At 55.2% G+C, this 25086-nt stretch overlaps 3 protein-coding genes across 14 annotated transcripts in view; 2 read left to right on the forward strand and 1 right to left on the reverse strand.

The window, feature by feature from the left end:
- The window catches only part of FGFR1 (fibroblast growth factor receptor 1), a 29818-nt gene extending 24575 nt beyond the window's left edge, over positions 1-5243 (forward strand). For all 8 annotated transcript variants that reach the window (XM_055820269.1, XM_055820270.1, XM_055820271.1 and 5 more), the window contains 9 exons: positions 503-648; positions 813-934; positions 1064-1174; positions 1319-1509; positions 1656-1778; positions 1930-2000; positions 2518-2655; positions 3200-3305; positions 3421-5243. In XM_055820269.1, coding sequence (XP_055676244.1) covers positions 503-648; positions 813-934; positions 1064-1174; positions 1319-1509; positions 1656-1778; positions 1930-2000; positions 2518-2655; positions 3200-3305; positions 3421-3597 — 1185 coding nt within the window. In that variant the 3' untranslated portion in view covers positions 3598-5243. The remainder of the gene's footprint in view (positions 1-502; positions 649-812; positions 935-1063; positions 1175-1318; positions 1510-1655; positions 1779-1929; positions 2001-2517; positions 2656-3199; positions 3306-3420) is intronic.
- A 10493-nt stretch (positions 5244-15736) lies between these two features.
- On the reverse strand, positions 15737-24103 carry LETM2 (leucine zipper and EF-hand containing transmembrane protein 2). Of its 5 annotated transcripts, none has more exons than XM_055820302.1 (10): positions 23725-24102; positions 22523-22979; positions 22221-22364; positions 21737-21871; positions 21080-21283; positions 19564-19683; positions 18837-18947; positions 18607-18693; positions 17741-17815; positions 15737-17353 (listed from the first exon to the last, which is right to left on the reverse strand). In XM_055820302.1, exons 1-10 carry the CDS (start codon positions 23769-23771, stop codon positions 17321-17323), a joined length of 1413 nt encoding a protein of 470 aa, XP_055676277.1. In that variant the 5' UTR covers positions 23772-24102; the 3' UTR covers positions 15737-17320. The 5 variants fall into 5 exon arrangements, with proteins under 5 accessions (XP_055676277.1, XP_055676276.1, XP_055676275.1 ...); XM_055820301.1 differs by having other exon boundaries at positions 15737-17117; positions 23725-24101; XM_055820300.1 differs by having other exon boundaries at positions 15737-17815; positions 23725-24103.
- A 589-nt stretch (positions 24104-24692) lies between these two features.
- Positions 24693-25086, forward strand: part of NSD3 (nuclear receptor binding SET domain protein 3) — a 52152-nt gene continuing 51758 nt past the window's right edge. Inside the window, exon 1 of the mRNA XM_027781148.2 lies at positions 24693-24832. The gene's annotated coding sequence lies outside the window, so the exon portion shown is untranslated. The remainder of the gene's footprint in view (positions 24833-25086) is intronic.

A 25086-nucleotide genomic window follows, 5' to 3' on the forward strand; every position in this document is an offset into this window, starting at 1 on the left:
CCTGCCCTTCCCGGGGGGGAAGGTTTTAGGTGAGGATGGGTGGGGGGAGGCCCGGGACCACCTTGCCCTGCTGCACGTGCCACCCTCTCCAGCCTTGTCCCCATCCATGGACTGCACTACACACCAGCAGCACAGTGAGCTGGGGGGGCTGCACAGCCCCTCGTCGTCCCCTGCTCGGCAGGGGTGATGAGGAAGACCAGAAGGATTTACAGCAATTTAATACTTGAGCAGAAGCGTGTTTTACACACTGAGGCGACAGGAGGACTCCCAGGCTGTATATTTTGTGGTATCAGCGTGCCAGAAACTAATTACAGATTACTTAGCCCAGGTCTGACGTGGAAGCAGCGCTGACGGAGCCCTGTGTGCAGGCAGAGGGGGCTGCGGGCAGGGGGCTGCGGGCAGGGTCGAGGTGTGATGGCTCCCGGTCAGCATGTCCCTCCTGGTGGGGCAGCCAGCTGCAGCCTGGGCGCTGCATGAAGGTAACCCACGGTCCCCGCTGCAGGTGTCGGCCGACTCCAGCTCCTCCATGAACTCGGGCGTGATGCTGGTCCGGCCCTCGCGGCTCTCCTCCAGCGGCACCCCCATGCTGGCCGGCGTCTCCGAATACGAGCTCCCTGAGGACCCGCGCTGGGAGCTGCCCCGGGACAGGTGAGGTCCTGTCCCCACGGCGTGCGCCCTGCCCCAGGGACAAGCTGCCAGAGCATCCCTGGTGGGAGTTGGGTGGGGATGGTGGCACCGCCGATGCTGTTTGCTAATGGTGGTGAGCAACCTGCGGCTACCGACCCCCACCTCAGGGTCTCTCCTCCCGCCAGGCTGATCCTGGGCAAGCCCCTGGGAGAAGGGTGCTTTGGGCAGGTGGTGCTGGCAGAAGCCATTGGCCTCGACAAGGACAAGCCAAACCGCGTGACCAAGGTGGCAGTGAAGATGCTCAAATGTAAGCGGTGACGAGAACAGGGGGTCCTGGCACGATGCCGCAGCCCTGTCTGGGGCTGGGTGTGTGTGATGCCAGGGGGTGGGGGTCCAGCCTGGCCCCCCCTGACCGCTGCCTTCTCTGCTGGTTTAGCCGACGCCACGGAGAAGGACTTGTCCGACCTCATCTCTGAGATGGAGATGATGAAGATGATCGGCAAGCACAAGAACATCATCAACCTGCTGGGAGCCTGCACGCAGGACGGTGAGGGCGTGCGCACAGGGAGGGGGCATCCCCTCTGCCACCCCTCCAGCTGCCACCCCTGTGCCGGGAGGGGGCTGACCCTGCACCTGTGGGGTTGGGAGCCCCCGCTCCAGGGTCCGGCTGCTCATCCCGCCGTCCCTGCAGGACCCCTCTATGTGATCGTGGAATACGCAAGCAAGGGCAACTTGCGAGAATACCTGCAAGCCCGGCGGCCCCCCGGCATGGAGTACTGCTACAACCCCACCCGTGTCCCCGAGGAGCAGCTCTCCTTCAAGGACCTGGTCTCCTGCGCCTACCAGGTGGCCCGGGGCATGGAGTACCTGGCCTCCAAGAAGGTGAGGAGCTCCCGGAGAGCCATGGTGGGATGGGGAGCCCAGCAGCTGGGCTCCTGGGGGGGTGCACCCTTCCTTCCCAGCCTGTTTCATCGTGAGGAGCCATCCAGGGGCTTTGGGGACCGCCTGACGGCCCCGTGCTCCGTCAGTGCATCCACAGGGACCTGGCGGCCAGGAATGTCCTGGTGACTGAGGATAATGTGATGAAGATCGCTGACTTTGGTCTGGCCCGCGACATCCACCACATAGATTACTACAAGAAGACAACGAATGTGAGTGATGGGCGAGGGCAGCGGCGCTCTCAGTGCCGGAGGATGCCCCAGTCCATGTTGGCAATGCCATGGACATGCAGGGCTGCCCACCCCTGGAATCCTCCTTGCTCCTGGCGGCACAGAGCTGATGTGGGGCTTTCTTGTGTCGCAGGGTCGCTTGCCAGTGAAGTGGATGGCCCCAGAGGCTCTGTTCGACCGAATATACACTCATCAGAGCGACGTGTGAGTAGCAGCCGTGGGATGCGTGATCCCTGCCGGGCTTCGCCAGCGGTGGCCTGGGTCAGGGGGAGATGGGGAGCCAGAACTGCTGGTGCAGGAGGAAACCCTCACTTTCTGCTGGGTGCTCCGCTGTGAGCCCTTCTTGGCCACCCCACCCAGCACCACTGTTGCTGCCGGCGTCACTGCCTGCATCTCACAGCATCTCGCCAAGGTCATGTCCGCCCTGCCGCAGCTCGCGCAGCACTGCCCACCGCTGAGCACGATGCGCACTGTGGCAAAGTGCACCAGATGTGATCCATCTTAATTTAATGAAGATATAATTAGTGTCAGCAGACAAAATATTTTGAATCCAAATTACATTTGGTGCTGGGACTCATTTGTCTTGCAGAGTGAATCAAAGTTGTTAGTGCTTGCCCCTCCCAGCAAACAAACTTCTAACTGTCCCCAGAGCTTTGAAGTGGGGGTGTCAGCTCCACCGAGCTGGGCTCCCCAGCGTCTGCCATGTGTTTGCCCGGGGCAGGTGGTCCTTCGGCGTGCTGCTGTGGGAGATCTTCACACTGGGCGGCTCACCCTACCCCGGCGTGCCGGTCGAGGAGCTCTTCAAGCTGCTGAAGGAAGGGCACAGGATGGACAAACCCAGCAACTGCACCAACGAGCTGTGAGTGTGGGGCTGGGCAGGTGAAGGGGGGGATGCTGGCACCCTAGTGCACCCCGCCTGGCTGGGGACTGGTCCCGCTTCCCCTCCCTGCACCCTCCCGGAGCCAGGGCTGCAGCAGCAGCGCAGGTCAGGGGGCTCTGGGTGCGAGCACCCAGCCCAGGGCACAGGCAGGAATGCGGCAGGGGGATGGGCAGATGGCCAGAGTTACATCCCTGGCAGTTCCCAGCCCGCAAAACCAACAGCTGAACCTGTTTGCAATAATCAGCATCTCCCTTGGTTACTTTTCAGCAGGAGTGAAGCCCAGGGTGACCCCAGCGCAGGGGCTAGCTCAGCTCCCCAGGCAGCCCCGCACCTTTCCCAGCACCCACGGGTGGGGGGTTTCCTTCCTTCCACACGGGATTAGCCCTAAATCCCTGGAATAGCGTCTTTGCTGGGCGTGGGTCCCAGGCCGAGTGCCGGTGGCTGTTCCTGGGTGCTGCTCCGCTCCTGTGGGTGGGGGGTCCCCAGCCGCTCCCTCGGGGCTCAGCCCTCACCTCCGTCCCAGGTACATGATGATGCGGGACTGCTGGCACGCCGTTCCCTCCCAGAGACCCACCTTCAAGCAGCTGGTGGAAGACCTGGATAGGATCGTGGCCATGACCTCCAACCAGGTAGGAGAGCCAACACCCACAAGCCCCTACCTGCACCCACCCTTCCTGGGATGGGTGCTCCCTGGGGGATGCCCAGTTCCCTCCTGAGCCCATCCTTGGGGTTCATCCCTCCCAGGAGTACCTGGACCTCTCGATGCCGCTGGATCAGTATTCTCCCGGCTTCCCAGACACCCGCAGCTCCACCTGCTCCTCGGGGGAGGACTCTGTGTTTTCTCACGACCCTCTTCCAGACGAGCCGTGCCTTCCCAAGTTCCCCCCTCAGCACACCAACGGCGGACTGAAGCGACACTGAGGGTGGCACTGCCAGCAGGGACTGCCATGCCATGCCACGCCATGGCCATGCCCGTGGGCTGCCGGCGGATGCTGCCTGCGCAGCCCAGTGGTGCTGAGCTATTGCAGAAAGGGTTCAGAGACACAGCCGTAGCATCTCACGTAACCAAAACCTCCCAACTCTCATGCCAGCTTCTCCTGCCACCTTAGTTGTGAGCTCTCTGCAGCCCGAAGGTTTTGTTCTGGTGGTTGGTTTTTTCTGGTGTTTCCTTTTCGTTTTAAAACCTCTTTTCCGTGAAGTCTGCTTGAATATTCCCGCCTGGTTAAGCCGAAATTCTCTCCTGTGGGCAGCGCCTGGCCAGGGAGCCAGCCACCCATCCTGGGACGGCACACCCTGGCAGGGCACGGAGAGCCGGGCTTGTCTGCGACTTGGAGAACTCACTAAGCCGAGAGCAGCACCGGGTTTCTGCGGCCGCATGAGCTGGGGAGTGTCAGTGTCTGGAAGCCTCGTCGGCGCGGGGGTCCTGCCAATGTGGGGGTCCTGCCGGTGCGAGGGTCCTGCCAGCGTGGGGGTCCTGCCACTGTGGGGGTCCTGCCGCCGCCGTGCTTGCTGCCCACCATGCTCTGGGGCTGGTACCCCAGCTCCAGTGCCAGCACCAACGGGCTTTGCTGACCAAACCCACGGTACCTTGGAAGAGGGAGACACAGCGTATACATTGCTCAGCACTGATAACAGAGGCAGCCAAATACAACAGTGCTAAAAACAAAAGTCCTGTGTACATAACTAAAAATATGTATAAATATGAATATATATTTACATGTCTTTTTAAAAGGGTTGTTACCAGAGATATACCAGTTTGGTAGTAAGGTACTAGTGGCTGGTAGATATCAGTTGCTATAAAAAAAAAAAAGTTCATATATTTTGCTACTTTTGCTGTTTTTATTTTTTTAAATTATGTTCTAAACCTATTTCAGTTTAGGTCCCTCAATAAGAATTGCTGCTGCTGCTTCAGTTTTATATGGGGTTGTATTAAACAATAATAATATTGTGTCGATGCCTTTTGGGAATACGTTGTCATTACGTGCCTGGCCTTTCCCTGGCCCCTGCGCCCCCGCGCCCCCTCCCAGGGCTCTGGCAGGGCTGGGGCTGGCCCGTGCCTGCCAGGCACCTGCGGCACCATATTGGTGCGTGGGGTGCCAGGGTGCCCTGTGTTTCAGGCAGTGCCAGAGAGGGGTCGGGATGGTGGCTGGGGAGGGGGCTGCAGCCCCTGCCCCTGCAGTTGGCTCCCCTCTGGAGGGAGGGGGGAGGGGGGGGCTGGGGCCCCAGCTGGGGGATGCGCTCCCTGCGCAGTACCCATTGCCTGGGCGATGCCTGCCAGTGCCTTACGGGCACCCGGAGCATCCTGAGCTGGGGCACCGTGTCACCAGGCTCTGCCCACCCGTGCCCGCTGGGCTCTGTCCCAGAGGCGGTCACAGTGCCGGGGCAGCCCCTTGCCAGGGAAGGGGCCTCGTGCCCCCTCCCTCCCCATCACTGGCGTTGAGACTCCAGAGCCAGGATGCTATTACTTGAAAAGTTTATTTTGCCTTTGTATGGAGAAATATTATTTGTTGTAAACTCTTCTGTAATGAATCTGGAATTCTTGTAATTATTAAAGACTTTAACCGAGACTTTGCCAACCATGGCCCCATCCCTGGGCGGGGGTGGGTGGGGTGGTGGGAGATGCTCTGGGCTGGCAGGTGGTGGGGAAGGGGCTGCAAGGGGTCTGTGAGCTAAAGCTCATCCAAGCAACCAGGTTGGGAGACTGGAGTTCAGAGGGCAGCGAGGAACGGTGGTTGGGTTTGTGGCACCTTTTTCATGGCTCCAACGTTCTCCGTAAAAATGTTCTCCCATTCAACTACTAAACACCATTCGCCTCCTTTTTGCTACTGAAGCGACTCGTGTGTGGCTGTGACAATGCCAGAAAGTGTCATCTGGCAGGTCCCTTCCTGGGGACAACCCACCTGCTTGCCGAGGGACAGGGTCCTGCAGCCCAGGGCCCTGCAGAAGGTGCCACTGTCCCTGCAGGCTCGGAGTGACACAGCCCCACAGGGCTGGGGTGATGGGGGTCCGGCCGGGCAGCCCTGCCCCCCTGGTGTAACTGCTGCGGCTCTGGTTCAACCTCTCCCTTTTCCTGTATTTTTTCCTGCTCCCAGGGTCCTGGAGCCAGTGCCAGTGCCAGCCCCAGCCTGTTTGCATTTGAACTTCACCAGCTGCCTCCAGAAAACGCTGGCCCTGGGAAAGGTGTTTCATCACCTGAGAAGCCTGGAGTGGTTAAAGATGCTGCTGAGGACCCTCAATCGGGGCATCGTGGGGGCATCATGCACTCCACAGCCCCTCAAGCTGCTCAGGCATGCGGGTTCTGGGCAGGGGGGCAGGTGGTGGCTCACCCCGCGGGGGGGACAAGCTGCCACCCCTTTACTGAGCACTTAAATGGTTAAGGTGAAACGGCTGCGGCATCCTCACTGGCCCTTTTAAAAGCATCTGCTTGTTGCTGTTTTCCTGTGTAAATTAAATCGATCAGCTGTGCTCTGCCTCCCTTCCCCCCCCCCCCCCCCCCCCCCCCCCATCTAAATTAAGTAAAGCTTTTAATCAAGTGATTTATGTTGAATTCACAGTCCTAGATTAAACTCGCAGTCCAGGCAGCCAGGAGTGGGGCCGGGGTCTCCATAAATCACCGCTCTCCCTGGGACCGACTTGGCAAGGCAGCGGGGAAAGATGGAGCTCGTGTTTACATCATCCAAAACTGCTGCTATCACAATCTTCTGCTCATTTCCTGGGGTTACCAGGAGGGCAATTAAATATGATAATAAGCAGAGCGACTCCAGCAGCACTGCTAATGCATGCTGCGAGGCTGGGGAAGGGATGGGCACGCACAGCTGGGTGCTCTTCTCGCATCCCTCGGGGACCCAGTGCCCTGGGCATGGACGGTCCTTCCTGCAGAGCCACGGGCAACTCCAGGAGGCTGAGGTACCCCAAAACTCCAGGAGACTGAGGCACCCCAAAGCTGGTTCCAGGACCCCACAGGGAGCAGGACCCTGAGCCACCAGCCCCAAGGGTGGCAGCAAGCCTGGGACGAGGCTGCAGGAGATCATCCTGCAACCCCTGTGCAGGACACACTGAGAAGCCCCACTCAGGGCTGCATGGGGACCCGTGGGAGCAGCGCCACCCCCATCGCCCAGCGCGCTGGGTCTCTGCCTGGGGGGTGCCTGCAGCTTCTCCAGCCCTGCCTGATGCTGGACCCTCCTCACTGCGATTGAACTTAGGGTGTGGGTGGGACGGGGTCCCCCGGGAAATGACCCCAAAACAACGGGGGATCTGGAGTTGCTGCCTGCGGGAGCCCCCTGAGTGGGTGGCAGGGGGCATTGGGCACTGGCGGCCACCGAGCACTCAGCCGACAACGGCGTGTTTGGCTCTCACAGCATCCTTTGTCTCTTCCACTCCTCGCCTTCCTCTTTCTCTCCTTTTAAAGCCCTCCGGTTGTGCAGGACCGAGACAATCTCTTGGCCCCAGCCCAGGACCTGGCTGCTCTGCTCGACGCTGAGCTGGGCTTTGTCCCGCTGCCAGCCATGGCAGGAAACCTTTGCAATTCCACCTTGATGCGGGATCCCGTGGCCCGGCTCCCAGAGCACAGCTCAGCGGCTGCATGGGGAGCGACCCCCCCATCCCAGCCGCCCCTCCGCCCCGCTCGTCCCACCCAGCTGCAGGGTCAGTGGGACCTGGGGTCCGGCTCCAGCTTGCCCCGGCCACCCACAGCTGAGCTAAGACAGAACCAGATGTGCACAGCTGTGGTGGAGGCAACCTGCAAGGGGGGCACGTGGCTCCCCCCCTGGACCCCCGCTGCCTCGGAGCTGCAGCAGCCCTGTGGCACCCTGCCCCGTGCAGGGTGGGCAATGGACTGGCCAGGCGAGCGCGGTGCAGAAGAGTGCCAGCAGCCCCAGCCCCCCACACTCCCGTGCAGACCCCCACGGTCCCACGCAGCCCCCCTTGTGGTGCAGCCTGTGCCGAGCAGAGTGGGAGGGAGGTTCCAGCTGTAAATTGCTTTCTTGCAAGGAAATATCCCTGTCCCCGCCGAGAGGTGGGGGACTGCCGAGCGGAGACCGCAGGAAGCTCAGCAGGAGTGGGGCCACGGCTGCAGCCCCCAGCATCCATCATCTGCCCCGAGCTGGGGGCCACGCTTCCCAAAACCCGGGGGATGCCCAGGAGCGCCGCCCCTTCAACCCCCTCTCGCAGCCCCATCCGTGGGGTGGATGCTGGGCATGGGGGGTGGCTCTGGGGGGGGGCCGCTCGCATAGGGGTCTGTGCCCCTGCCCAGGCACGGCCGCCCAGCCTGCAGAGGATGTCGGTGTCCTGGCACGCATCCCGGCCCCGGTCACACCGTCCGCTCCAGCTCTCCCGAGGAGGGAACTTGGCACGGCTGTTGGCGAGGCTCCCCCACTGCACATCACCGCCCTGACAGCTCGCGCACCAGACCCTGTCAAACACCACGGATCGGCTTCATTTCATCCAAACAAAACATCGGCTATGAACCGGGGCAGCTGTGGATGATTCCTGCTCCCATCTGAGCCCCACCACTGTGCAGCGGGCTTGGAAGGGACCCTGCACCCTTCGCACCCCTGCGTGCTGCCTGGCTGTGCAGCTGGCCTCCCAGCACAGCTCCGGGACGGGATGCTCCCAAATCCTGAAGGCAGCCTGTGCTGGGCCAGGGGCAGCACCGCGGCTCAGCTCCAGCCACGCGGGGAAGGCCCCCCAGCATCCCTGTGCCACGGCCTCGTGTCCAGCCAGGGCGTGGGAGCGTGCAAGGATGGGCAGAGGTGAGACGGGAGCATCCCTGTGGACAACCCAGGGATGTTGTTGCCTGCGCCCCGTAACACTCCGCGCAAGGTTTGGCTCTCGAGCCCTTGTCCTACATTACTTTAAGCTGGTGTAAGCCTCCGTCTCCTTTGTTACAAATTTATAACAGAGACAGAAAGCCTGCTCGGAATGCAACGCTCGAATACAGGAGGCTATAAATCTCAGCCTTTGTTGTGCTTGGGCCTCACTACATCAGTGCTTTTCCCTCTGAATATTAATCTACTATAAAAGTGCTGACCAGTGCATCTTTCCCCAACAGCTTTCTGGGGACGAGGCTGACGCAAGGACCAGCGCTGGCTGTGGCACAGGAGACGTTTCCAACCAGCATCCAGCAGAAATCCCCCGTCCCCTGGGCAAGCCGCTGCCCCTGCACCGGCACAGCCGTCCGCTGGTGGGATGGCGGCAGACACGGGTGCCATAAATCCTGGCTCCAAGCTGGGAGCAGCGATAGTGCAGGGATGCCCGGGGGAAGGATAAACTGGTGGAGGAGCTGGCTCTCCGAGCAGAGGGGAGGGCTGAAAGGTGTTTGGCACCGGCATGGCTGGAAAAGCTCTCCCCACGCCAAAGCACACACGGCCTTGGATCTCCTCAACACTTAATTTGCCCGATGTTGCAGAACAGAATCCAGTAATTTATGGGGCTCTTCTGGGTTTGCTTCCTCCGCTTGTTCAGGGGTCATGTAGCAAAACCGCTGACTCCCCCCTTTCTGCACCTGTGGGGGTCCCAGGAAGGCACTGGGGTCCTGGCACCCTGGGCAGAGCTGAGACTCAGGCACGTGCTGTGGCCCCGCAGCACCCACAGGTGCCTGCTGAGGGGCACGGGGGACCAGAGCCCCTCTCTGCAGCTTTGCAGCACAAATCCACTCGGGAAGGACTTGCTTCTCCCAGGCCAGAGGCCAGCTGCCTGCCGGGGGGGCAGGGGGTTGAGCCTCGTCCCCAAAGCCCTGCAGCAGCCACCAGCCTGCGAGGGTGCGGGGATTCTGGGTCTGCAAACAGGTTTGTTCAGAGATGCGTAAGTGTCCCAGGGCTGCTCTGGGCTCATCCCCACCGCCTGGCCCCAGCACCCTACTCCCCCCAGCAGAAGGGTGGCTTCATCCATGATTTGTGCTCACTTCCAGGTGGAACACCAAAGCTGGCAGCCCTGCCGCACGGCTGGGGGTCACCACAGAAAAACTGGAGAAGAGCAAGCCCTAGCTTCCAGATCTTTCTAAATTAAAAGCACAGGAGGAAAACAGACATGAAACAAGCTCTTGCACAGGCGCCAGCATGGCACGGCCACAGCGGAGCACAGCCAGGAGGATGGGGCTGTGGGAGCACCTTAGCTCGCCCGCAGCCGTGCAGTGCCCAGGTGGTGCCACAGGCTCCCTGCCAGTCCCTCGTCGCTCTCCATCTGCAAAACCTCTCAGCAGAAGAATGTGCTGCTCCCTCAGCAGCAGGCACAGGCTGGCTCTGCCTTCATCCTGCCCAGGACACCCCGCCAGCCCCCTCCTCTCCTGCCGCCTCAAGCAGGGGCTGCCAGGCAGGAGCATCCCGAGGGAGCTGCTGGAGCTGGCGCAGGGTCGGCGCTCGGAGGGAGCAGGTAGGCAATGAGGACAGCTCACTGCGAGCTAATGGGGGCTAAGCCAAGCCCCAGGGCTGGGTGCCCATCACCGCCCTGGGTGCCAACCACTGCTTCCCATGCTAATTATTGTTAATGACCATAAAACAAGCAGACAACAGGCCACCTCATGCTTCCACACCTCGGCTGGGTAACTTGCAGCTCTTGACACCCCAGTGAAGCTGCCAAGGCTGCAGAGCTGAGCAGCTCGCTTGGATCTTGGGTTACCTGGAGGAAACACGCCGTGTTTAAGGACGGCAGCGGTGGGTGAGTTTCAGACAGCTGCAGGGCTGGGGGGCCACCTGACCCCAGCAGATGGACCCGTCCCTGTCCCCATCCCCATCCCTGTCCCTATCTCTGGCAGAAGGCATCTCTCAGGCAGTGCAGGATGCTTGAGGGCTGCCAGACCTTTTGGACAAAGCTGCTGCTCCTCTGGGGGCCGGTTGAGCCCAGCTGGCAAAGCAGCACTCAAAGGAGCTAGTACCTGATCATTCCAACTCAGTCTTCCCCAGGCAGTTGCTAAACGCTGCCAGGAGGAGTTCAGTCAGGTTCAGAAGTCAGAGCAGTCGCAGGTCTGGAACACTGGGCGGGAGAAGATGACTTCCCTCATTATCCTGTATTATGTGGTATAAGATGTTCTCCTAAGATGTATTTAAGGACTGTCGGAGTGGCCATCTTTCAAGGGAACATTACCCATTTGCAGGAAATTTAAGGGTATTATCTCCTATTTTATGCCTACCTCTTGCACCAAGACCGGAAAAGCCTCTGACAATTTGAAATTCAACTCCAAATTCTCCAAACACCCTGAAAACTTTCCAGGCTGCCAGAATAATGTGGCGCTTGTCCCCCGGCAAGGCCTGCCATTGCACCGTGCAGCCCAGAGCCTGGCAGTGGGAGGGATCCCACCGAGATGGGGATGCAGAGTGGCTCAGGGGGTGATGTGGGCTCCCCAGGTGCCGCTGGGCTCTGTGTGGGGCTGGCATCCCCTTCCCGGGAGCCTGGCAGAGCCAAAGCAGCCCTGGGAGGGGGGCACGTGTCTTTGCCCCGCCGCAGCCAAAGCGCTGGCTGGCAGAGCTGGTTCCTCCCCGGCTGAGTCCCGACTTCTTTCTGTATCAGGGGAGCAAACGGCCCCCCTGGGCGCCAGGAGCTGGGGCAGGGGGTCTGCAGCGCTCAGGAGCATGGAGAAAAGCTTTTGGGTGGCCATGGGTAGATCTCCCGGTGTGCCGGTCCACCGGCTGCATGGGGCAGCCCACGGCAGAGCCGGCTGAGGGCTGGTGCTGGAGCCGTGCAGCACGCCCAACACGGAGCATCCCCGAGGGACAAGGCCTGTGGAGCACTGCTGAGATGTGCAAGGGGCAGCCCCAGCAAGACCCCCCATGCTCCAAGTGTGCATGGGCATGACAGAGCCATTTCCCCCTCTCCTCTGGGGCAGGAACACCAGGGCACAGCCTCCCCTTTGCTGGGTGGCCTGAGCAATCAGCTGTGGGTGATTTGCACTTTGGCACAGCCCTGTGCTGTCCCCCGGGACCACCATGCTCTGAGCAGGACCCCTGGCAGGGGAGTATCTCCTCCAGCTCCTGGGCTGGGTGCACCCCAGGGCGCTGTGCCCCCCTGCACTGCTCACTTGTCATCTGCAAAGTGGGAACAGTTCCAAAAGCACAGCCCTGCTCCCTTGCTCACCCCTGGGACCCCTTAGGCTCTGCCAGAAGCCCCCGGGGAGGTAGAGCCACTCCTGAGAGCCCTGGTTGGGCGGGGGGAGCAGGTGGATCCCTTTAAAACCAGAGCAGGAAAAGAGCTGCTGCCCTACAGCCCCCAGAGCGTTCCAGGTACAACTGGTAAGTGCTCCCCAGCTCCACCACAGCCCCCAGAGTGTCCCAGGCATCACTGGAAAGTGCTCCACAGCTCCAGGGCTGGGTGCTTTTGCTGCTGTTATTATTATTCTCTAGGGGATAGCTTGGGGTTTGCATAACAGGCTGTGAAATGGGCTGAGAGGGGTCTTCTCCCCACAGCTGCTCTCTCCTGCCTCTGCCCAAGCAGTTCAGCTGCTGGTGGCTGGGGTTTCTCTGGAAATGTTGCTGGTGAGCTGCTGCTGACTCCCATTCCCAGCTGTGGAGAAACTTGTGCGTGGCCTTTGCCTCTCCAGAGGGCTGCAGGCATGTGCCATCACCCGAAACCCTCATTTACAGAGTCAGGTGCTCAGACACCCCAGATAATGCTGCTTTAGTGCAGGCAGGTTGGAAAACGGGACAGTGTTGATTTTACAGCTCCAGAAGCAAAGACAGAAAAAGCCTTCCTCCTCCCTGCTCATCCCCCCAACAGCCCTTATCGGGGCCGACGCTGCCAGGCACAGCCTTGGCGCTGCTGCAGCAAGGCAGTGACTATCCTGCCCTGTACCTGTGACCAGGTGGGCTCAGACCCCCTCAGGTCTGCAACAGAGTGTTCGTACTGGTTCAAAAATCAGCCTTCCTGAGCCTGTCTCTGCTGTTTACCCTGGGAAGCCGACAGCATAATCCTGCTCAGCTGTCAGTGCTGCCGGCACACTGGTCTGTGTCGGATGCAGCCTTAAGGAAGGGGGAAGGTGAGCCTGTTGCCGCTGTGCAGAAGGTACCTACCTACCGGGCTCGCTCGCTGCACCGGGGACCTTGCTTCCACGGGCTGCAAGCGCAGCGGTGACAGGCTTGGCAAGCTGGTAGGAGCGCAGGAAGCACGTCTGTGTGCTGGTGACGCTGGCACAGGGAGTCTCCTGGGGGGCATGGGGCAGGACGTGGCTCCGGCGCTGGCTCCCAGGCAGTCCGCAGGAGCGGTGCCCAGGCAGCGATGCCCATGGGTGAGCGGGAGCCTTGGGACCCCATCTCCGCTGTGCCTGTGCCCCACTGATGGGCTGCCCATGGGGGTGTGCAAGGGGCAGGAGGGGTGTCTGGGGGGCAGGCAGCCGGGGCGGCACTGCAGAGCGTGGGGCCAGCTCTTCGGTGTGCATCCAAGCGGGATTGTGTTGCCTGTGCTGGCTGGAGCGGGCCTGGGCGCGATGCCGGGGTCTGAGCTTTGAAGCTCAGCTGCTGCTGCAGGCACAGCGAGAACAGAGACCTTTGAAGTCTGGTTGGTGCTGAAAACACTTCATTACGCTGCGCTAATGAATGGCTGATTCTGGGAACTGGAAATTCCTCAGCCATGATGGGTGCCTTCAGATGGGCTCTGCTGGGAGGGCATTTCTGGGTAACGCTCCCTCCTGTGGCTCTTAATTGCCCCTGGAAATAAAAACATTTTCTCAACCCAACTTTGCCTTCCCTGACACAGGCGTTGGCTTGTTAGGGGAGGGTTGCGTGCAAGGACCAGGCTCTCCATGTGCTGCTCTGTTGTTACAGGGCTGCAGCCAGCTCTTTAAAATGAGAAAGGGCTCACAACGCTCCTTCTACATGTGGCTTTTATGTGCTGCTTGGGGAGCTGGAGCTTGAGCCCAGCATGGCTGTTGGCTGGGCGCAAGCTGGAGCAGAGCCCTGCAGGCGGCTGCCCCCCCCAGGCTGGCTCAGGTAGCCCCAGAAAGCGGGGAGCAGCAAGCGAGCCCTCGGTGTGGCAACGAGCACGGCTTGTCTTTGATGGGATCTGAGCGGTTTGAGCACTGGATGCTGAATGTCGCTTCTCTTGGGAGGCAGGATCCTGGCTTAAATCCACCGGGCTTCACAGGCAGCTGTAGGAGCACCCGGGACGTGCGATGTTTTGCATCCCTTTGTAAGGTGTGTGTTCAGCACACGCTGCCGGTGCCTGGCCCGGCGGTGGCCCGACCTGGGCAGGGTGGCTGCGTGGGCACAGACGGAGCTGGGCACACGCAGAGCTTGGCAGCAGCTTGGGGTGCTCCCAAAGGCGGCAGTTGAGCTCCATGCAGCCCATTTTGGGGCGTTTCGGGACAAGAATTGGATGCTGCTGCTATCTGCCGGTGGGTAGTGGCACTGGCCATGCGTGGCCGTGTGCCGGCGCAGGACCAGCCCCCCCACTCCTGCTGGGACACGGGTGGAGGTGGATGTGCAGCTCCGCACCAGTGCTCGGGCACCCTGGTGAGAGTTATTTCTCTCCTTGTAGCTGGTGCGGTGCTGCGCTTTGGGTTTGGTGTGAGCGCAACGCTGAGAGCACACTGATGGGTTTGGTCCTTGCTGGGCGATGTCAATACCAAGTCAAGGGCTTTCTAGTTTCTTGGACCCTGTCAGTGAGAGGGCTGGAGGGACATGGGGAATCGGGAGGGGACACGGCTGGGACAGCTGACCTGAACTAGCCAAAGGGATATTCCATACCACAGACCCTCACGCTCAGCGTATGAACCAGGGGGAGTTGGCTGGGGCCGGCCAGTCACTGCTGGGGGCCAGGCTAGGCCAGGGGTGAGCAGATATCATTTGGGGCTTTTTTGTTCCTTTTTGAATTTTGATCCCTTTGGGATTCTCTCTCCTCATTACAATTAGTATATTTTAATTATTTTATTGTTCTTAACCCACGAGTTTTACCTTTTTCCTGAACCTCCTCCCCATCCCTTGGCACAGGAAAGCGAGTGAGCAGCTGTGCAGTGCTTAGCTGCTGGCTGGGGTTAAACCATGACAGGTACCAGCGATGGCTTCCAGCTTAGGGGAAGCCCTGGCTGAGGTTTATTTGTGAGCTTCCTGCGTAGACTAATTACTTCACATCATACTGAAAAACATGTCCCTTGGTAATAGTAATGTGAACTACTGACTGTTGGCAACAAACGGGGGTTTGGGGCAGTGTGGCAGAGCTAGAAAAATCATTGATAGTAATGGAATTGTTGTACCTATCCGCTGGTGTGGAACAGGGATTGATTCCCGCAGACTGCATTAATGTTTGCGACACTGCCTGTCCTACAGCGGCAGCTCGAGAGCTGCCGGTCTCAAATGCCAATTGCAGACACCTGGAGGAGGCCTCCCACTGTGGCCCCCATGGCAGTGGCCCTTTGGTTAGCAGTACCGGCTTCTCTACTCGTCTTGAAGCTGCATGTGTAGCCCCATGAGAGCACACACAACTTTGGCTTCTGAATCGATGCAGCAGATTGGTGACTCGAAGATAACACAGATCCTGAACGCGTGGCTTGGCTGCAGCTGCCTCAATCCCTGCAGCAACACTTACTCAAGCTTATTTCACTGCGGCTTCTTTTCTTTTGCACTTCAAGAAATCTTACCCAGTTACATGGAGCTTGTTTACTTTATCAAAAGGTAACAACTTCCCTCCTGTCTGTGACATCTTGCTTTGATAAGGTTTAGTGAACTAGGCTGGCTCTGCAAACCCTATTTGTGTGCTTCACAACAGGGGAACCTTTCCCTTGCGTAGCTCTTCCCACTCACCCTGAAATCAGGAATTTACGCTATTTACTTGCTTTAGCCATACTACAGAAACTACTTGCATTCTTTTACTTCTTCACTCTAGTCTTGGTGCTCAACACCAGTGAAACCTCGCACTGAACAACATTCGTACTCAGCTCTTCAGGGGACAAACTGCTTTTCTAGATGAAGCAGGCTCGGCCGATGTTAGGTCACAGTTCTGTTCAAGTAACAGCAACAATCAGCGTTGGAGACGAGGCTTCTGTTAAACAGACAAGCAGCCAAAGGCTATTCTGTCTCAGCCAGCGAAGTAACGGCACCAGCGACATCTCAGCTGTGCTACACAGAGGCAGGAGTAACACTTGAGCAATGGGGTTATTTTATTGAAGCATTTGTTCTCGTTTACTAGCCACCAGTTAAACACAAATATTCAGCATGGGATACTGCCTGTACTAACAAGGCAGGGGTGCAGGTACAGAGCTAAGAACACAGTACAACAGCAGCTGTCTTCTGCAAGCTCTTTCTACATTGCTAGTAAGAGCCTGAAGTCACATGTTTAAAGTGCTCAAACACCTGACCTTGAGATGACTGGCTTTTTTTGAGTCTGATTGTTCTAAAGGCTGTCTGACCTCTAGAAAAGACATTTCATTCTACTTAGCACCAAGTCTAACTTTAATTTTACAGTGAGTATAAATATACATATTTAAAATCCATGATGTGAGTAATTTTTGAACATTTACGTAGGACGAAGTAAGAAAATTACAAATGCTAAAAACAGCTTTTCAGTATCCTCCTCTGGATACCAAAAAAACCCAGTCAACACTGGAGTGTTGTAAAGAATTATTTTGTAAAGTATAGTAAGTCTGAGAGCACTTGCTGATGTGAAGTTCTGAGCCTGATAAAGTTTCAACCAAGTCTTACACCAGACTTGGGAAACGTGTGTGGGTCCCCAGGTTGCTAACTCACACAACCCAGTGGGACCCTAAAAATGCAAGTCTCTGCCTTCTGCAACAGTGTCTGGCACCTGTTGCAGCTCTTATTGATGAATGCAAATGCTCACACAGTGGAAGTTGTCCCCTTCACCGCTCTGCAAGTCCAGCAAGCTGTTAAGTCTTTCTGAACAGTAAAGTTCAGCCACACCCCTGAGGAGAGTGCTGGTCCTCCGTTTATAAGTGTGACTGAAATACGACGGCTCCATGGGTCACTCTGTGCACTAGTTATTGGTTAAATCACACTAACTAGGATCAAGAGCTTGTAAAGCTGCAGCAGCAAGACAACCTGCGAGCCCTGGATATGTGGGTATGTTCCTGCACAGGATTTCAAAATGTGGAACAGGCTTTACTGGACTTCCAGCCTAGCTCATTCTGTGCCCAGGTCTTTATGACAATGAAAAAGCTGCCTTTCCTAAGGTTTAAGAGCACAAACACCTGTTCAGTAACAGCACAGACAGTAGCATCGTTATTAACATATTTACAACATAAGTTAAAATGGCTGGGGTAGGGGATGAGTACAGAAGATATCCAGGTAGCCTCAGCACAGCCTAGTTGCTAATAAGCTTGGAATAGGGAGAGGCCCCTGAGGGCTGCTGACACCTGCTCGTGGCCTCCTGGAAAATCACTCTTCTCTTTTAAGGAGGTGCAGAGACGAAAGCTCTTCCCTCCCAGCGTTAAAACAGTCCTCGCTGGTTTCAGGCTAGACTCCATTGGCACCGGCCTTGCTGCTCTGAGATGCTTCCATTTTGGTCTAGGTGTAAGAGAAAGTGGCAGCTTTTAGGCAGCACCAATACAAACGCTTCCTGAAATTCAAACCTTTTTTGAAGAAGGCTATCTTCCCATTTACTACGGGAAGCTGCCCTGGAGAGTAACAGCTGACTAAGAACACAGTTCTTCAGGGTAAAGGAACATTCTCCTGTTGGTAAAATGTCAGTCTGGACTCCCAAACTTGCCTTAAGTGGGCATCCTAGATGTAGACATAAGCAGCTAAACCAAAATCAAGTATTCACAGAAAGAAAAGAGCAAAAAAACATTTCTACAGTGACTTGTCTTTACAGATACAAAATGGCACTTAACACTTCTGACAGAAGACTGGTCTAACCTAGTGGTCCAAAGCAAGATTATTACGAAGACCACAAGGAATGGACACACATTTCCCACAAAGCTCCACCACCTTCCCCAGTTTGACTGCAGCCTCTCAGTCACATGTTGTATTTCTGCATTTAACAGCCCCCCATGCAGTTCTCATCCACAATTTCTTCAGTCACTCCTTGAACTCAATATTCACATCTTGTAGCATAAATTTCCAGTTTGTCTGTAAGTTCTGTAAAGAACAATCTCCTTTGGAAGGTCTAAGAATTTTGACAAGCTTACCTCTCGTGAGGGAGGCTTAACTAACACTTCCGAGACTGGCAATTTCTCTGTTGGCTGAGACACAAGTTCTTCATTCTTTAAGGAAAAAGCAGCTTTAAGTTACAGAACCCTTTCAGAAAACAAAGCTCTAGCTAGACGCTGTACAGTCCCTTCTCCTTTCTAGGTAAGGCTGTTCCCTGCAATGCACGTTTGCAAAAGCTGTATGTCAGCATTTCTGTCATTTCCCCTACGCAAATTTAACAGAGCCATTTGGAAATACTTCTAGTAGTTGACACAATATTCTCCTTCAATTTCTGTTGCTGCTTTTAGCAGCTTGGACTAATCTAAGGAAATAGCTTCAGCCTTATGCTGAGAACCATATGCTCTGGCTTTCTTACTCTAGCGATCTTGACTCTTTTTGTCCCAGACAACTCAGCCCAAGTCCACTAGGAGAGCTGAAAACAAGTCAACTTTAACTGGCTTCTCTGAGCTAAACATCCCTGCATTGAAGTCTCTGTATTTACGTGGCTAAAGCAGCTTAGAAGCTTGTGAGTGCTCTTCTAGCTGAAAGCTAGGAACATGGTATTGAATAACCAGCTGTTACTACCCAACAACAGGACAAGGTGTGCCACAGCAGATCTCAGCACCCTTCCATTGTCTCTTAAGTCAGAGTATGCAGCTGTGAGGCCATCAGGCAAAAACATGTACATCATGAAAAATATACAGTGCTTATGTGCTCTGTGCACATAACATCAACGTGCACATTGTATCATAATGTGTCAAATGCTGGGTTTTGTCCAGCTGTGGAAAGGTTTGTTCAGACGCTCCTCCCAAAGATTACAGCACTACAGACTCATTTTCCTACTTGTAGACCACTATTTCCTAACCTTTCTTCCCTGTACAATGGGAGCAGGATCCATTAGGGTCTCTTGACCTTCAAGGATGGATGTCACGATTTCAGCGGTTTCACCTATCTACGGAAGAACACACAGTTCAGCACAGTTATAACATCAGTCCACTTCGAGAACCAAAGAACAAGATTCACGTCACAATGCTTCACCTTTATAATGCATAATGGTTAAACTATTAACCCAAAAGTTCTATTCAAACAACTCACCTTACTTTGTGGAACTGGAACAGATTGTGGCTTTATATCTATTAAGTACAAGGCACGGGAAAGCAGGAGCAGAGAAGGTGGAACATTCTCTTTCAAATGCAGATCCAGCCACTGTTAGAAGAAAACAGAAGGAAAAGTTATTTCATATCAGCTCTATGTCAGTACTTATTTATATAGCACTCTTTGTCCTTAAAGATCTTAAAGCTGCCTTGAGTTTGCCTAACACAGCTTTAAGTTACCATAATGAGAAGAAAGAGTTTTGAAGAGGTAAGAATACCTGATGGAACACACACTAGAGGAAGTTTCCAGCTACTAGTGAGGTATCACCACCACTACTGACAAACAGCCAGCAGTGAAAGCCAAATGCTTTGAATTACCTACAGCTTATCTGAAATACAGCATCTACAGCAGTGTCTGTAATCTCTCTGAATGCTTGTAAGACTAGTGTTAGCTCTGCTGCAAGTCTTGGCTACTTCAGAAGCTTAAAACATATTCTGCTCCCCTCCCAACTTCGTCTTGCTCCTACTGATCCTGATGCTACTTGGTTTTCTCTTTAGTCTAAGACATAATCTGGATACTACATGCCTTAATGCTCAGCTATGCAGGTGAGAATCCACCTGCATGAATTCTTAGCAAAACTATGCCTGCTCAATCTGAACCGAACAGTGCATGCCACTCTGTCCTAGGAGAAATCTTGTCAAACAAGAGCAGACCAGAGCATACTCGCCTGTGTGAGCTGTTCCTTTAGCTGCTCCTCTGAGAGACCCAACGATCGCATTCCTCTGGCTCTGCATGCACTCTGCAGTTCAGACACACTTAGGCCATTGACTCCTTCCTTGGCAATCATCTGAAACAAAAAGGAATGTTCCTACCTAGGCACAGAGTAAACCAAAACCCTGACGTAACTGATGAGCTTCAGACCAAAGAAATATCTCTAGGTAAGCATGCATAAAGTCATACCAATACAAAGGTGAGATGGAAATGATGCTGTAGATCAGGGGTCCTCAAACTTCTTGAACAGGGGGCTGGCACACAGATGAAGTAGCAGACAGTCATCTGCGGCTGCTTGGTTTCCCCCCCAACCCCGGGGGGGGGGCAGGGGGCGGGGGCTGGATTGAGGACCCTGGGGGGACGTATCCAGCCCGTGGGCTGTAGTTTGAGGACCCCTGCTGTAGATAATTCATTCTGTCCTTGAAAGATGACAGTCTTCAGCTACAGAGGATGAAAAACTTTGGTCCTGATCATTTTGTTCTGTGTCCAACCCCTGCCTCAATTACTGACAATTTCTCTTTTACATGTGATGCTACAGATTTGAAGAATTCACTCAAAGGCAGACAACCCTGAGAATTGTCAAGATAGCAAGCTTTAAAGCTGAGGCTGTGGTTAGTTGCACATGCCTTTCAGAACTAGTTACCTCTTACTAGCAAGAATTTTTCCAGTCTTTCCTCTGTGTCATAATAGATTCTTAACACCATTTCAAGTTGCAGTTCCTACACAAACATAAAATGTAGGCTGGAAGGGGACTTCTCGAGGTCCCCAGTCCAACCTGCTGTTCAAAAGAGGGTTAACTTAGAAGTTTCTCTATATTGCTCAGTCTTTTCCATTTATGCTTTGCGCCTCTCTAGGGATGGGATTTCACAACCTCTAGACAACATGTTCCACTGTTTACCCCTCATTGATTTTAATTTTCTTACCAGGTTGGAATTTCCCTTGCTGCAACTTAAGACCACTACCTGTTGTCCTTTCACTATGCATCTGTAAGGCTGGTTTTGTTTTCTAAGTAACCCCATTAGGCAGTTGAAAACAGCAAGCAGATTCTCCCTCTGCCTTCTCCAGGCTAGATAAATCCAGTCACATTATATACTCATACTGAATTCAGTTGGTTAAAGTCTGGCATTTCCATATGCCATTTATTCCAGAATTGGAACTTCTCTTTTTTTTACAAGTTAGTATGACTCCAGAGTAAAAATACGAGGGTGTTCTAAAGAGTGACAATCTCTGCAGTGCCACACTCATTTGGGCTCACCAAACGCAGCAAGGGTGCAGGTAGAATCTCATTCTGCTTTTTCCTGGAATCTCTCATGTGGAGAATCTGACTGCCATCAGTATTAAACTTCACATCTAAGGACTGAGTGTGGGCAGTGCCTTGCATAAAGCAGGCAGTGATTCAGAGGGCAGAACCTGAGATTGCAAAAAGCATGCATTCCACCAAAGCAGTGTCATCTGTGCTATTTTAAACTTACTTCATCATCTGCCTTGATAGTTCTGAGTCTCAGCAGAAGTTGAAAGCGGAGCAGGTTGTTGGTGCCAATGGGCTGCAGCTCAAGCAATTTGCAAAGAGCCACTAACTGCGGTCGTTCCAAGTGCTCCAGGGTCAGCTCATCCTCAAAGAGCTTGGAGAAGCGTACGATCTCCTGGGTACTGGGCTGATGGCCGGTGTGACGAATCTAAACAAAGCAGAGGCATCAAGGCCAAAAGCCAAACCCGAACAGCACAATAGTTTCTGAATCCTCTTCCCCCTCTAAAAAGAAGAAGCCCTCCCTGTTTCTCACACCGGTATTCCCATCTCTTGCTGGAAACAGAATGATGTAGTTAAAAAGCCGAAGCAAAGCAGTGCTCTTGAGTGGCCACTTGAAGGATTTCACAGTGTAAAACTTTCACTGTTGTTCCAGGCTGGAAATGCTCGTCTGTATAAACAGCTCTGACAGATGGGGTCAAAAGCCAGTGTCAGCAGCCTATTAGCTGCAAGAGGGTATCCAGTTAACAGTAACACCTGACAGGACAGCTCTGCGCTGGCAGATACTCTGCAATCGTACAAATCCCATATTATCTGCTCAAAATAACAGCACTAAGGCTGGTGTAAGTCCTATTGCTGTCATCCCCAGCACAGCCCATTTTACCTGGTGCACGTAAGTGGAGAATTGTTTTCCTTGTCCTGTGTCTGCTTTGTTCCTTTTGGCCATCTCTGCAATGGTCTCCTGCAGGAACTTTGCTAACTCCAGCTTTGCATTTAATTTCTTTTTCTGCTTTTCTTCCTTCATTTAGGAAATAAAACATAATTAGAAATTCCACTTGAAAACCAGAAGGGAGGGGATTCTCAGAAAGTGAAGAAATAAGATGTCAGCACTGAAAGCGCGCAATGAAAGTTTGGTTACTGTAGAAAATGAAATTGCTGTGCACTTTCCTACTGATCACTCTTTACAGTACAATCTTCAAATTCTGCTGTACTGTATAGGAATAAGCTAGGATTGCCTGACCTAGACATGCATATGAGGCTGGCACTCATTTACAGCAGCAGGCAGGAAACGACAGCTCTTTATGCAGATGTACAGATGTGCTAGCGAGCTGGAATATACAGTCTACATCTTCAGGAAGGGCACAAACCTTTTTTGACTCTGTCTCAAAGGTCGACGGCAGCATTTCAGGAAAGAGCTTCAAGAATACAGGTAACAGAAACTCCATGAAGGGGACAACAACAAACACCAGGAAGGGAACTAGGCGGAAGAGGTCTGCGCAGGTTCTCATCAACTGTACAGAAAAGAGCACAGCAGAAATTATTATTTAACCAGACAGACAAAAAAAAAGTATTCCAAAGAAGTGTGGAAACTGGGTGGCTAAGCTTCTTTCATTACAGTAAGCCTTTTAATATATTGTTTTAGCAAGGTGTTTGTATGTCTGGCACTTACCCTTCGTCTCTCCCTCCTAGTGAGGACCTGACCATGTAACAGCCTCCACACCATCCTGGCAGCCACTTTAGTGTCAATCCAGAGCAAGTGGAATCCATTGTAATAATGTTTCAGTTCATCCACAACTTTTTGGCGTAAAGACTTTTTCCCCCCGGCAGCCTCTACGACTTGTTTTGCTGGAGTTTTAGCAGGCTTAGTGCCCTGCTTTACAGTGCTTCGGTGGGGCGGAGGTTCGTCTTGGAGCTCCTGATGCAAGCAGGTGGACATGTGAAACGTTCGCACAATGTTAGCCGGTGAGGGAGGCAGGCCAAAGCCCAACCGCGCACAGTGCGGTGATGGCAGGTTTTCAGAGGCTCTTATGCAAGTCTGGTTTAAATGAGAATCCACTAATTGGACAAAAGCAACAGCTGGAGTGTATGGAGAATTGGAGAACGCAAGAAGATGGGAGCCTCTGAAACTGGAGAGGTATTTAAGCAAGTAATAGTACACTGTGGCTTAGGTACCTCGGCATTACACACAAACTAATATTCTTAGTGCCAAATGAATCTCGTTAAATCAATCTTGTAGACGCTTCAGAATCTGAGATTCTGATCCTTCAGTAGTGGATAAAATACCAAGCATTTGTCCCCCACTAACAACTTTTCTCTTGAGGGAGAATAACTCAAGACTTCAGACTGTCTCTGGGAAGCCCTTCAACCCGATTGCACTAGCTAAAATTTCCCAGTTGCAAACAGAGAAAAACCAAAGCCCCTTCCCCTCTCTAGAACGGAGTTCTCTGTTTTCCTGCCCCCTCCCTCCCCCAGCAGCCTCAGCTGGAAAAGGCAGGCTGCGCACCGGGGAGAGACAAGGGGTCAGAGAGCCCGATCTCTTTTCCTAGAAGAGCCAAGACCTCGCGGGCTGCTGTGTGTTATGACAGCTGTTGAAATCCTTTAGTTTTAGATAAATCAAACTTTGTACTTCTCACGTTTAGCCCGGTAATCTTTTGTAGAAGCACTCTGGTTTGATAATGCGCTGATTTTTTTTGTTTGATAAGGCTGATAATGCACCGAGCGTGTACGCCAGGACACGGCGGAACAGACCAGCCGCCATAAATAAATCGCTCCAGACAAGCGTTACGGCGCCAGGGAGCCCCCCGCTGCCTTCGGGGCGGTCTCCCCCAGGCTGCTGCGCCTTCGCCCCGCCGCGCCCGCCCCGCGCCTTACCTGGGCCTGGCGGCAGCGAGGAGTGCGCTGCAGCTGCAGGCCGCCATGGCGCCCAACGGCGGGGCGCTCAGCGCCAGCAGCACGGCGCGGCGGCCGGGGAGCCTGGGGGAGCGGGCGGGGAGCGCTGCGGCCCGCGCAGCGGGCACATCCCCGGTGTGCCCGTGCAGCGGCTGCTAGCGGGACCTGCGGGCTGCCGAGCGGGCCACGCCGGGGCTAGCACCGCGGGGCTCCCCGCAGCTCCCCCGGCGCCGCGGTCCCTCCCCGGCCGTCGGCTGCGCCACCCCAGGGCCGGTGCCCACCGCCCTGCCCCGCCCCGCTCCCCGCCAGGGGCCCGGCCGCAGCCCCAGTCCTCCCGGGCCGTCCCATCGCGCCCTGCCCACAGCGCTCTAGCCCGGCGAGCGGCGCTCTATGGTCCCCCTCTCCATCACGCCATCGCGTTGCGTCACGGCCCTTTCGGCGGGAGCCAATCAGAAGACAGGACTGCGGCCGTGCCGGAGGTCACCCAATGGGAGCGGGGAGGGGCGGGGCTTGACCCGAGGTGCCCTCCGGAAGAGCCGCTCATTGGGTGCGAGAGCCGAGGCGCCGACGTGATAGAGGGCGGGCCTTGAAGGGTGATGTCATGGGCCGGTGCGTGACGCCATCGCGAGGCACTGGGGTGGTGCGTGACGTAGGGAAGGGTGACAAGAGGGCGCGCTCGGCTCCGGTCTGGGGAGACGGGAGCCCCTGACAGGGACTAGGCCGGCCTCTGGGCCTGATGCCTCTAGTGGGGCCCGCAGTGAGGCCTACAGTAGGGCCTGGGGGTTGCAGGGGCCTGGGGTCTCATCCTTTCTGCCGCTCATTACATTGGTTTTCGTTAGTTCTGCCGCAGGCAGCCACAGCGCACTCCCAGGGGTGGCTGCTCTCCTGCCCAATCAGTGAGGCTGGAGGAGCTCGGCTGGTGGTGGATCCTCACCTGTGCCTTTTCATTGTTATTTATGTAGCACCTGGAGAGCAGGAGAGAAACCGGGAGCCATGCACGGAGGCGGGCTCATGGCTGGAAGGGACTCTCTGATTCTGCTCCGCGTGCCTGCTGCATTCCTCGAAGCCTTGGCTGGAGTCCTGGCGAAAGGTAAGAGAGCTTGTTAAGCAGTTCACTCGCACAGTGAAGTGTTGCTTCATTGGTGGCCGTGTCAGGTGTTTCCTGGTGCATTTATAGGGTTTTCAAAAGGGGAAAATGCCATCCGTAGCTTGGCAGTCTGCAACAGGCAGCCCACACTATCCAGCAAAACGCTGATAGTATTCCTTAATTTTTTTGTATGGAACAAGCCCTTGTATTTATGTGAAAGGTTCCTGTTTAAGTGATTACAATTTTTATCTATATAT

Source organism: Falco peregrinus, chromosome 17, assembly GCF_023634155.1.
Source record: "Falco peregrinus isolate bFalPer1 chromosome 17, bFalPer1.pri, whole genome shotgun sequence".
NCBI lineage: Eukaryota > Metazoa > Chordata > Aves > Falconiformes > Falconidae > Falco > Falco peregrinus.

Excerpts from the sequence above, each read along its gene's own strand:
- LETM2 (XM_055820300.1), bottom strand. The coding sequence starts at position 23,771 with ATGGCGGCCTGCAGCTGCAGCGCACTCCTCGCTGCCGCCAGGCCCAG. Across the intron at positions 21,872-22,220 it reads TTGAGACAGAGTCAAAAAAG|GAAGAAAAGCAGAAAAAGAA; the intron begins GTTTGTGCCCTT and ends TCCTAAATGAAG. Across the intron at positions 19,684-21,079 it reads CTATCAAGGCAGATGATGAA|ATGATTGCCAAGGAAGGAGT; the intron begins GTAAGTTTAAAA and ends TTTTTGTTTCAG.